Here is a 12,570-nt window from a genome sequence, read left to right on the forward strand (position 1 = left end):
TGTATCTCTGTGCATACTGTTTCCTTTCAGTAGAATGGAAACTCCTTGAAGATAAGAGATTTTTTCATTTATCTTTGTGTTCCCAGATGCTAACCATGCCTGTCACATTGTAGTTCCTTAATAATTATTAGTTCAATTGAATATTGACTATAAAAAAGCAAGGAGAATCAGACACATGGTATATATATTGTATTTTTGAAAATTAAGGTGTAAAAGTTAAAAAAAATTATTTCCTTCTTATTCTGTGAAATATTACTCCTGTGGGGCTAAAGGGGAAAAAATTTTGAAAAAAGGAAGATCACAGAATCCCTCCACACATATTTGAGATAGTACATAGTGTAAATGTAGGTGGAAAAAAAAAGAGTGATTCTGGAGCCAGAGGAACTGAATTCAAATCTTACCTATGTATCTTGGGCCTGACCTGTGTGAGCTCAGGCAGGTCCCTTAACCTGATTGGGTTTCAGTTTCCTTATCTTTAAAATGAAAAGGAGTTGGAATAACTAGCCTCTGAAATCCCTTCCAATTCTTGATCTATGATCCTGAACTCATAAAAAATAAGGCTCAATGGCAGCATATAAGCAATAACATTTGAGACACACACATTTTTAAAGGTATACAGGGGATCAGTTGCTTTTGAAGATAATTTTTGTCTTTTTAATTTGCTCTTCTCTTTCTCTGAAATTTTTCTAGAAGAGATTTATATGTTCCCCTGGAACTCCTTGCCTCTTCTTCTCTGGTGGCATTGATCAGCTCATACATTTTCCCTAGAAATAACTGATTTCTAGACATTTGTTGCTCATGTAAGTAATATTCTTTATCTCGTATAAAGTCAAGCCAGGTACGTTTTGGTGTCTTCCAGTAATAATTGGGTGATCGAAGTGGAGTAGAGTCTAAGCAGGAAGATGGTAGAAAAGGAAGTAATGGGCTTGATCGCCCAGGCATATCATAATGGGACAAAGTACGGCAAAATGTGGGAAAAGTCTGATATTTAGGAAGCTTAAGAACAAATTTAATACCCATCTTCATGTTAGAACCAGGAATAGGTGTTGGAATTGCCTCAAGTTGTGCTCTACAGGGATTATCCTTTCCACTAACATGTGAACAGCCATATGGAATCCAAGAAGAACAAAGTAAACAAACAGTATAATTTGATGATAATCTATGGTCAGTCCAAGGAGAGTATCGTTTTGTCTGCTCTTGGAGAATCTTTTGTATGTCATTTTCAATTTTCTCCTGGGGGATAGAATTGATGATCTTGTTAACAATTCCATCAGGAATATTTCCACCTTCAGTGGTATATGGCTTAATGTAATGGAAATACTGTGAAGACCCTAATTTTTGCATTGCATTGGCAGGATAACAAGCATCCGGTAAAAATTCAGTCCCATCTTTAGTTGGTTGGTACTTGTTGCTACCTATTGGTACCTTATCCCAGTGGTTTAGGCCCTGATGAGGTATCTCCAGAAGCTTGAAGATTTCAGGAGTTTCCTCTTGTTGGGAATGGTCTATTTGAGTTGCAATTTGGAGTTCAGCATAAGGAGGTTTCTTATGTAAATCAGGGACTGGTAAAGATGTGCCCTGAGTTTTAAGATCTGATGAACCTTTTCCTAAATGGTGCATACCCAGAGGAGAAATAGCTTGGGAGTTTTTTTCAATTTCTGACAAGTAGCCTTGTTGAGCCTTAGTCCTATTCACAGGATCAAGTAAAGTTGGGGTTCCCTGGAAATGGCCTGATATACCCTTCAGCTTATGGTTTTGTACGGATAAAGAATGATCCTGTTGTTCTGGAACCAGTGAAATTTCACCCCACTGTTTGTGTCTTGATTCAACCTTGTCCTGTTCACCTTGGCTCTTTTGAAACTCAACTTGTTGGTCTAATTCTATTTTTGTTTTTACTTTTTTTTTTTTTTTAGTATTTTGTAAAGTGTTGACATACTGATCAGGTTTCATGAGAGATTCGGCTTGGTCTCTCAAGCTAGTTGGAGACTTGATCTTACAATCTTGGTTCAACTGAGTTTTGACTTGAGGTGCAATTTCAACATATTTTTCTTGGTTTAGAGCTTGCTCAGCTTCGTAGATGGAGTCTTGCAAAGTTTCAGTATATTGGTAAGGGACAGATATTAACTTAATCCATTGTTTGGCATGGAGTGGAAAAAAAGCTGACTGGTTTGGGTTTGATGATAAAGTTGTGATATTTGGACTATAATCTTGTCTAGCTTCAACTTGCTTAGGATGTAGCAAAAATGTAGATGTTTTCTTGACCATATCAGCATACTGTAGGGGTAATTCAAGGAAAGTTGAAGGTACATAGGAAGGCTGATTGTACTGACCTGGGATACATGAATCATTGGGGTCTTCAAAGTCACTGGAGCCTGCCCATTGCACAATCATTGTTGCAGAGCCAGGCATTGGACTTGGTAATGGAACAGCTGGATCCTTTGCCCAATGATTAAGACTCAACAATGGTTTAGCTTTAGTCTTGAAACCATAGTCTGTGCATGGTAATGGAGAAAGTCTGAGTTGGTGATTGTGGTATGGTAAAAGGAATGTGTCAACCTTTTGGCAAACCATTATGCTTTGTGAAGATGTATCAAGAGAATGACTTGGTTGTGGTAAAGATGTAGACTGAGTTTCAAATCTAGGAAATAAGGTTACAGGTGAGGCAATCCTCTTGCAGTCTGGATATATTCTAGTATTGTCCTGACCATTAAGATGTGATAGATTCCAGTGCTTTTCACACTGATACAATAGGTCCTCATTCTGATGGACAGAGCCTTCTTGAATATTAGACTGATGATTTGGGGCCTCAGGAACAACCTTAGGAAGTTTCTTGGGGTGTGCTAGAGACTGAGAAGTTTTATTGTCCTTGTTACTAAAACATTTTATGGGTAAACCAGAGGTTTTGTTTAAGAGTTTGGAATGTGATGCTTCGGTGACAATAGGGTGATCAATCTGTGGTAATGACACAGTCTTTTCTTGATGCTCAACTGGTGGTAATAACATACTTCTGGCCTGAGGGTTGAAGCTTGAAGAGGATTTGACTGTGATCTTTTGGTCAGGTTGGGGAAAGAACTTGTTTTTGACATTGTGGTTGACACAGGGCATCAGTGTAGACTTTGACTGGGGGTTTTCTTCCTTAAATGATTCAATCTGAGATGGGGCCCGAGGTGGCATCACTTTATTAGAATGGGGATGAAGATTTTTTCGAGGTGACTGGACTTGGCCTGCTGATGAAGAGACTATTTGAGCAACAGAAAGAACATATTTCCTAAACATGGGAAGGGCAACTGCAGAAGACTTGGGAGAAATCTAAGGATAATGAATGATATTTCTATAACAGTTTGTTGTTTTCACAATACTTTACAAACATTATCTCATCCGATCCTTTTTAGGTATGGAAGGAATTATTATCACCACTTGTCATTTGAAAAAAAAACCCAGATGATAGGAGACTGTGATTGCCTTAGCTAGTAGGTGACAGAACTGGGACAACAATTCAGAACTTTAGAATCTTAGACAAGTGCTTCTCCTACCATATCACACTGCCTTCAAGATTCACGTACATAATAAGATTGGGGCGGCTAGGTGGTGTAGTGGATAAAGCACCGGCCCTGGAGTCAGGAGTACCTGAGTTCAAATCCAGTCTCAGACACTTAATAATTACGTAGCTGTGTGGCCTTGGGCAAGGCACTTAACCCCATTTGCCTTGCAAAAAAAAGCTAAAAAAAAGATTCATGTACATAAGATCATGATCAGATGAAAGAAACCACAATAAATATGGGTCCATGAGATTCACAAGGATACAGACTGCAACCAAGGAAAAATGTAATGGGGTGTGTGTGTGTGTGTGTGTGTGTGTGTGTGTGTGTGTAGGGGGGAAAACCATTTGAAATGGCAGAAAGGATAGCTCTCACCATCTTGTAATGTTCTCTTTGTTCTTCCCATTGGTCTGCTGGAGAGTTTTCCTTAACAACAACAATAACAAAATATGTAGATACATGTAAATATGTAGATACATGTATATATATATATATATATATATATATATATATATATATATGTGTGTGTGTGTGTTAACAAAAAAAAGTGAAAACCAAGTTTCCCTAATGGCAATCTGATTACATGACTATCCTTACTTTCTCATGCTGACTAGAGGACTTTTCCTTTTTCTTCTTTTCTTAATCTAGTTTTTCTTTAAATAATCCTTCTTAAAATCCTCTTGCTTCCAAAATCTATACTTTCTTTGTAGACATCAATTCAGAGGTCCTCCTGTCCTAAGTTTGCAGATGAGTCAGTAGAAAAAGGAAGCTTCTCTCTAGGTTTAAGGAATTAGAATCTATAAATATTTATTCCTGGCAAAACTTAAGTTTTATCTTTCCTGCCACACATACACACAGCACTACATCCTTGATCTCTAGTTCTTTCTGCCAGTTTTAAAATCTAAGAAATTTGTATAACATTTTCCTTGGGGATATTCATTCATTCAGCATCTATTATGTGTCAGATTCTGTGCTGAGCCCTGGACCCTTTGGACAAAAGGGAACCCCCCCCCCCCAACCCATCTCTCCCCACATCTTTTACAGCCTTGTTCTCAATACATATCTCACCAGTAAAAGTTTCAGGAAGAGAAGAAAACAGAGTCTTTCAAATGCTGGATGGGGAGCTTGGGTTAGTCCAGTTTCAAGTTCCAAATTTACTTGTTTTTTTATATATGTTTCTCCAAAGGAAAGGCTAACAAAAAATAAAACAATTAGGAAAAGTATTCAGCTTGTTATGATAAAGCACAATGTCAGTGGAGAGGTCTATGTATTGAGAAGTAGAGAAAAACAGACATGCTTCCTCTGACATCTATATTAAGAGTAAGCTTTCGTCCTTTAGCTTAGGTAGGGACATTGATGCACTCTGACATCATAGAGAAAACAAGGGGTCCATTGTTCACCCATAACCACAGTTTCCTCACACTAGGGAAACAATAAATCTGTGTCGAGGTCATTAAGAAGTTATTGAATGGAACAGAGACAATCCTAAATATCTTTTAATAACTGCATCATTCCATGAGTCCCTTGACCTCCTTTCTGTGTGAAAAGCTCAAGGCAGAGAAACAGGAAAAGTGGGACAACTAAGGGAGAAGAGATGACTGGAGAAGGTTTTGCCTTCTTTTATCTTGGAGATATCATTAAAAGCCTGAAGGAATATGATCAATAGATAAATGAGAAACTGGCAAACAGGAAGAGGTCATATTCTCTCAGAACCAGGAAGGAAAGCAGAAAGTTGGGGAGAGAGAGAGGCAGAGAGACAGAGAGACAGAGACAAAAAGACAAATAGAGACAGAGAGATAAAGAGAAAGTCAGACAGAAAGTATTTTCCTCCCCTCTGCCCTCCTTGACTTCCTTCAAAGCTCAGCTAAAGTCCAATGATCAATATCAATCTTTACCAGTCCTCCTTAATCCAACTGCTTTCTCTATGAGATTATATATTTACATACTTTTTTTTTGCACAGTTTCTACCTCATTAAACTCTGAGCACCTTGAGATCAGGGACTAATTTTTGCCTTCATTTAAATTCTCAATATTTAGCACAGTGCACATTGATTGACTTGTTTTGATTTGACATTAAGCCAAAGTAAATAGCCACATAGTAGCAGGCTTCCAAACTATTTTCAGAAGAAGGCACTTCAGTTTAAGAAGTGTTTATATTTGAAACTAAATTATCTTGAAGATTTTTTTCAAGACTTATGATCACTCAGTTCTGATATGATGTCTCTTTCATTTACTTCTGTCAATTATTAAAACTTTATTCTGTGATATTGTCAGAAAGACATGGATTTAAATTTTATTCTGGGCAGTAAATTAACTGGGTGACTCTAGACAACTCACTTAATATCTCTCAGTTTTAATTTCTTCATCTAGTAGACTCAATGATCTCTAGAGTCCCTCCAGTTCTAGAACTATAATCCTATGAACTATGTGCTAGTAATAAATGAGATAACTTCCTGTGTATTTCCTAGTGAAGACTGTGAGATGGAAGAGGATAGAATAAAAAATTGTTAACAGAGTGAAAAATCATTGATCTCAAGTCACTATACCTAGTTGAACTACACTTAAGGATATTAAAAGGACAGAATAGTTTGATTACTGAGCTAATGGCAAAAGTGTTATAGGACTGAAATAGGACAAATATCACAATTTTCAAAAGAGGGAAGAGATTAGAGTTTTGCAAACTACAAAACATTGAGCTTGACTTATCGGTCTAGTAACATGGAATTCTAGAACATATTTTCCAGTGTATATTTTGTGAACACATAGAAAACAAGAGTCACTCAAAGCCAACATGGCTTAGTAAGGAATAGAGAGTCAATGTCATAAAACTTGCATACCCTTTCATCCAGCAATAACACCACTAGGTCTGAATCCCAAAGATCATAAAAAAGGAGAAAAAAACCCACATGAACAAAAATATTCATAGCAGCTCTTTTTGAGGTGGCAAAGATTTGGAAATTAAAAGAATGTTAGGGAATGTCTGAATAAGCTGTGGTATAGGAATATAATGGAATATTATTGCTCTATAAGAAATGTTGAAGGAGATTTCCAGGACAGTCAAGATAGTCGAGGGAAACTAGGAAGCTCCTGGAGTTTTTCCTGAAACAATTTCAATTGAAACCTCTATATATATATTAAAGCTACAAATCCCACCAAGAGAAAAAAAAAGTGAAACAAGTTCTCAATTCAAGATATCTTCAGTAAAGTTCTGTCTCTTTTGGGTAAAGGAGAGTCCAGCATAGATGAAAGAGTGGGAAACCCAGTGGGAGGCTCTTAGCCACAATGCAGTTTAAATCCCGACTCAGCAAGTCAGTTTAGCAGCAGGCCAGTAGTGAGGGTCCCAATCCCAGATTAAAGACATAGTCTAAACCCTGGGAATGCTGGTGCAACAGACTAGTCTAGGTTGGGAACAAACTGTTGCATAAGGCAAAGCCTTGGCATAAAGGAGGAAACAAACATCTCCATAGGCATCACTTCATCTGAGACAATGACAATGAGAACTCATCCCAGAATTTATGGGATGCAGCCAAAGCAGTTTTACATTTCTAATTTTATATCTCTAAATGCTCTTGAGAATAAAATAGAGGAAATCAATGACCAAAAAAAACTCTCAAAAGAACAAATTAAAAATGTATTATCAAATTAGAAATTCTGATAAACAATGGAAAAATTAATAAGATTGTTAAATTAACTATCAAATTATCAAATAATTCTTAATTAATTATCAAATTAGAAATTCTGAAAAGCAAAGGAAAAATTAATAAAATTCAAAATAAGAATACTATTGAACCAATAAAACTAAGAGTTGGTTTTATGAAAAAAAATCCAATAAAATAGAAAAGCCTTTAGTTAATTTGATTTAAAAAAAGAAAGAAGAAAACCAAATTCCAATATTAAAAATGAAAAGGTTGAACTCACCACTATCATTGAGGAGGAATTTAAAGTAATAATTTGGAGCTTTTTTGCCCAACTGTATGCCAACAGTTTTGACAATCTAAGTCAAATGGATGAATATTTACAAAAATATAAGTTAACCAGATTAACAGAAGAAAAATATACTTAAATAACCCCATTTCAGAAAAAATTGAAATAAACTCTCTAAGAGATATAGATTTACAAGTGAATTTACCAAACATTAAACAATTCTGTATAAACTATTTTTTAAAATCGGAGAAATTCTGCCAAATTCCTTTTATGACATCAATATAGCTGATATCGAAACCAGGAAGAATCAAAACAGATAAACAAAATTATAGAACAATCTCCCTAAAGAATACTGATGCAAAAGTTTTAAATAAAATTTTAGCAAAGTGATTGCAACAAATTATTACTAGAATAATACACCATGGACGGGTAGGATTTATACTTGGTAGGCAGGGATGAACACTGATTAGGTTGATTAGGAAAACAATCAACATAATGGACCATATCAATAACAAATCTTACAGAAATTATAATTATCTCAATAGATGCTGAAAAAACTTTTGGCAAAATATATCACCCATTCTTATTAAAAAAACACTAGAGAGTATAGAAATAAATGAAGTTTTCCTTAAAATAATAAATCGAATCTATCTACAACATTAGCAAATATTATATGTAATGGGGATAAACTAGGAGCATTTTTAATAAGATCAGGGATTAAATAAGGACAGCCATTATCACCATTACTATTCAACATAGTATTGGAAATGTTAACTTTAGCAATAAGAGAAAAAATATAATGAAGGGATTAGAATTGGCAATGAGGAAGCACAACTTTTACTCTTTGCAGACAATACGATGGTATACTTAGTGAACTCTAGAAAAATCAACTAAAAAGACTACTTGAAATAGCAACTCCAGCAAAGTATCAGGATATAATCATAATAATCATCATTTCCATATATGAACAATAAAGTCCTAGAGCAAAAGAAAGAGAAATTCTATTTAAAGTAACTGTAGACAGCATAAAATACTTGGAAATCTACCTCCCAAGACAAACTCAGAAACTAAATGGATACAATTGCAAAATACTTTTTATACAAATGAAGTCAGAACTAAAAAAATGGGAAAATGTCTTTATGGTCTGTAGATCAGCTAAGCAGATCCAGGTATTTATGAATAAATATTAACAGGTCACAGAAATATGAAATCAACACCTTTAAGAAGTAGAGGATCTTGTGGGTTTTGAATCACAGCATGATGTTTAGAAATGCTTTTAAAAGAGACATACAAGAATTGTGAAAGTAGGAATCATAAAGAGCAAATGGATTCTTCCTCGGTCCTATATTGCCTCCTGTCATTGATGAACATCTTTGAATTTCTGAAACTAAGAGCACCAAGAACAATAATGGCAGCTATACTAATAATGGTAAAATATAGAGCATATATAGCATTTTCTGGGTCTCTGACTTTTAGTCTTTTTTTTTTTTAGATTTTTCAAGGCAATGGGGTTAAGTGGCTTGCCCAAGGCCACACAGCTAGGTCGGATTTGAACCCAGGTACTCCTGACTCCAAGGCCAGTGCTCTATTCACTGCATCACCTAGACACCCCAACTTTTAATCTTTTAAAGAATGCTTACATTTACTATTCCCTGAAACTTTCCGAAGAAATACTATGAGTCTTATAGACAAAACAACCCCTCCCTAGAGTGGCAAGTTCAGTATGGTGAAGTTTATGTAGCTAGACTAGAAGGAAACAAAAAGATACTTTATAGGAGATCCAATCTCACTCAGGATGAGAACAGTAGGGCTCAGCCTCAAATAAGATTTACCAGTTTTATTTTGAACTGAACTTGTAAGGGAATCCATGCATGAAATTAGAACTAATCAGACATCAAATCATCTTTTCTCCTCTGGGTCCCAAATGTCACTATTCTCATGGGGGATAAAAGAAGCTGTGAATCCAAATTACTCTGTATAACAGCTAGTCATTTAAATTTGATATGCACCTTCTTGGTTTGAGGATGATGAAGTTGGATTGAAGTTGGATAATGAAGAGATTGTTTGAATAAGGGGAAGAAAATATTCCATAATTGTATGTACAAGGACAACTGGAATAAGGAACTGTGAAGAAAGAAACTGTTTGGCCAATTTGGCAAAGGCTGATGTTACATTCAGCATGCCTCAAATGAAATGAAAGTCAATATATCCTTGTTTAAAAGTGGAAACTTCTAAGAACAGCTGGCTGTAGAGGAACAGGGTGCAAGAATATTCTTTTTTACTTTTCTTTTTTGCTAGCTGCCATTGTACTTGGCTCTCCTAGCTGTTTCCCAGGAGTTTGGTGATTTAACAAGTTGCCATGCTCCCACAAAGGGAAGTTGGGTTAGGTTATTACGGACAACCATGTTTCTGAAGAGGAATAACTTCTATGGAAGTTTTACCTTCACAAAAAAAGGCAAGGAATTTTCTGAGCACACTCTGATAAGTCCACTGGTTAATTGGATGATTGACTGCTTATCCTCCTTAGCTCATTCTCCAGTAATATTTGCTTCTTATATCTTCGAACTATTGCAGAATCATATAATTCTGATCATGTCACTCCTTTATACAAAAATATTCAGTGATTGTGTATTGTTAAAATATTTTGCTTAAAACATAAAATATTGATTACATCATTAAAGATTCTCTAAATTCAGTTAAATTCAGCAAACATTACACACTTAATATGTGCTTGTAACTATTTTAAGCTCTAGGAAAACAAAGACCAAAATAAAATATACCCTACACTTGAAGAATTTATAGTCTAGATTTTAAACATTCTGACTTCTCCTTTAAACTATATTACTACCCCAAATAATTCTTACCCATCTCTTGTTCACATTGACCCTCCCATTTCTTTTAGATTTTTGCAAGGCAATGGGGTTAAGTGGCTTGCCCAAGGCCACACAGCTAGGTAATCATTAAGTGTCAGAGGCTGGATTTGAACCCAGGTACTCCTGACTCCAGGGCTGGTGCTCTATCCACTGTGCCACCTAGCCACCCTGACCCTCCCATATTTGAAACAGATTCTACTTACACAGTAGTTCCTCCCTTTCCACTGTACCCAAAACAAAGATGCAGACTTCATGATGTCTTTCTCAACATCCTCAAAAGAAAAAATGAGCTTTCCTTCTTTAATTTTTTTTATTATTTTTCTTGGACTTCTCTTTTGTACTTATTCTTCCCTATATCATAATTATTTTTATACCATTTCCATCCCACATTTTATTTTAAGTTCCTTGGTTAATAATGCTTGTGCTATTCCATATCAGTCACTCTACTCCTCAGTGATAAGAAGTGCTATACACTCAAAGAGGGGCATTTAATAAATGTTTGATAAGTTGATTGAACAGAGCACATTGGTTTAAATGATGAACAAGTTTTTTTATTCATTCTTTTGCATCATAGTTGTATAAGAGAGCAATATACTAACTCTGCTTCCATTCAAGCCCATAAAAACCATCCTTAAAACTCCAGGGACAAAGGGTTTTTGACTTTATCTTTGTTGCCTGAGTACAAAAAAAAGGCAGGAGGACATACACAAGTGCTTTGATGTTTGACTGTCAGAGCACAATATATAATTCTTCAGTCAGTCAATAAACATTAAGCACCTGTATTGTGCTAAATTCTGAGAATACAGGACACAAAAGAAAGAATCTGTGAATTCAAAGAGTTCTCAGTCTAATTCCAGGATAACTTAGAGACAGGAAGGTTTTGATTAGCTGAAAGAACTTGGGATATTCTTAATATCTCTTGATCAGTATTGGAGAGGTTTCAGTGAGTTGTGAATGGATCCAACCTTTCTGGAGAGCAATATGGAACTATGCCCTCATATCCTCACCTCCCCTTCTACCCCTCCCCCCCAATATACACATATTTTCTACCTTGTTACCTCTGATCTCAGATTAGAAAATTTCTGATGCTCTGAATTTGAGTCTCTAAGACATTAGGAAAAGAGAGAGGCCAGTTCATATGTGGAAGCTGATTTCACTTGCAACCTAAGGGAGTCAGTTTGTGTAGCCAAGTTTCTGGAAGCATCATGAAAAGTGGAAAAATGTGCTAAATGAACACTAATTAAGGGGTTAGGGAATATTGACTTTCTCTGCTATTAGTTCAGGTTTTTATCTTGTTTGAATTCTTGGTGTCCTAGACTGTGGGATACAGTTGTGATTCATGTTTTGGAGAGGTCCAAGAGGTTGGGAGCATTAGAGAAAATGCCAAGTCTTCCTTCTTGTTGGTCACAGGACATACTGCTAGACATTTCTCAACATGTTAAAATAACTATTTACCATGGCATGAGAGGCAAGAACAAAAGTGATTCTACTTGTAAATCCCTTGGATCCTGGACATGAAAAAGAGGTGAGTGAAACTCTTTCCCATTTTCTTTTTAAACTGATCATTTGGAGGACAAATGATCTACAATAATACTTCCCTAGCAGTAATTGTTTAGTTACAAGAACTATATTTGTACTTCAGTTTATGAAAAAAGCGGCAGAAATAAGAAGCACAACAATCTTTTCAGAAGTTATAAAATGTTCCAGAAACTGAAAGAATTCTTTTTTTTTAGTTTTTTTGCAAGGCAATGGGGTTAAGTGGCTTGCCCAAGGTCACACAGCTAGGTAATTATTAAGTGTCTGAGGTCGGATTTGAACTCAGGTACTCCTGACTGCAAAGCCAGTGCTGCCCCCAGGAATTCTTTCTAGTATTGGTTTCTCTTCATTTCTAGGTGAGAGATACTATGGACTTCATTATGATCTTTTTCTGTTTCCTTGTACATTGACTATTATGTCTATCCTAAGTGAATACTGATCCAATAATAATTTACTTTTAAAACTTTTAGATAACTATGAAGCAGAAGCATCTTTTTAATTATTTCTCTGATAAAAATTAATTTATATTGAGTAATATGAATTTCTAGTAATCCATCTGAATGATGTAATTGAACAAATAATTTCAGATTCTATTTTAATACCATTTGTAAAGAGTACAGAAGTTTGGGGAATCTATATTTTAGTCATATGATTATCTGAAATATAAGTTTAACTAGCTTGTGAACTCTAATTATTGA

At 35.5% G+C, this 12,570-nt stretch overlaps 1 protein-coding gene across 6 annotated transcripts; it reads right to left on the minus strand.

The window, feature by feature from the left end:
* Positions 1 to 273: 273 nt before the first annotated feature.
* On the minus strand, positions 274 to 4,841 carry LOC141520639 (uncharacterized). Of its 6 annotated transcripts, none has more exons than XM_074232366.1 (4): positions 4,608 to 4,841; positions 4,137 to 4,315; positions 3,915 to 3,965; positions 274 to 3,224 (listed from the first exon to the last, which is right to left on the minus strand). In XM_074232366.1, the coding sequence occupies exons 3-4, from the start codon at positions 3,943 to 3,945 to the stop codon at positions 655 to 657; spliced, it is 2,601 nt and encodes an 866-aa protein (XP_074088467.1). In that variant the 5' UTR covers positions 3,946 to 3,965; positions 4,137 to 4,315; positions 4,608 to 4,841; the 3' UTR covers positions 274 to 654. The 6 variants fall into 6 exon arrangements, with proteins under 6 accessions (XP_074088467.1, XP_074088450.1, XP_074088433.1 ...); XM_074232349.1 differs by having other exon boundaries at positions 274 to 3,227; XM_074232332.1 differs by having other exon boundaries at positions 274 to 3,239.
* Between the last annotated feature and the right edge of the window lie 7,729 nt (positions 4,842 to 12,570).

Source organism: Macrotis lagotis, chromosome 1 (genome assembly GCF_037893015.1).
Source record: "Macrotis lagotis isolate mMagLag1 chromosome 1, bilby.v1.9.chrom.fasta, whole genome shotgun sequence".
NCBI classification, from domain to species: domain Eukaryota; kingdom Metazoa; phylum Chordata; class Mammalia; order Peramelemorphia; family Peramelidae; genus Macrotis; species Macrotis lagotis.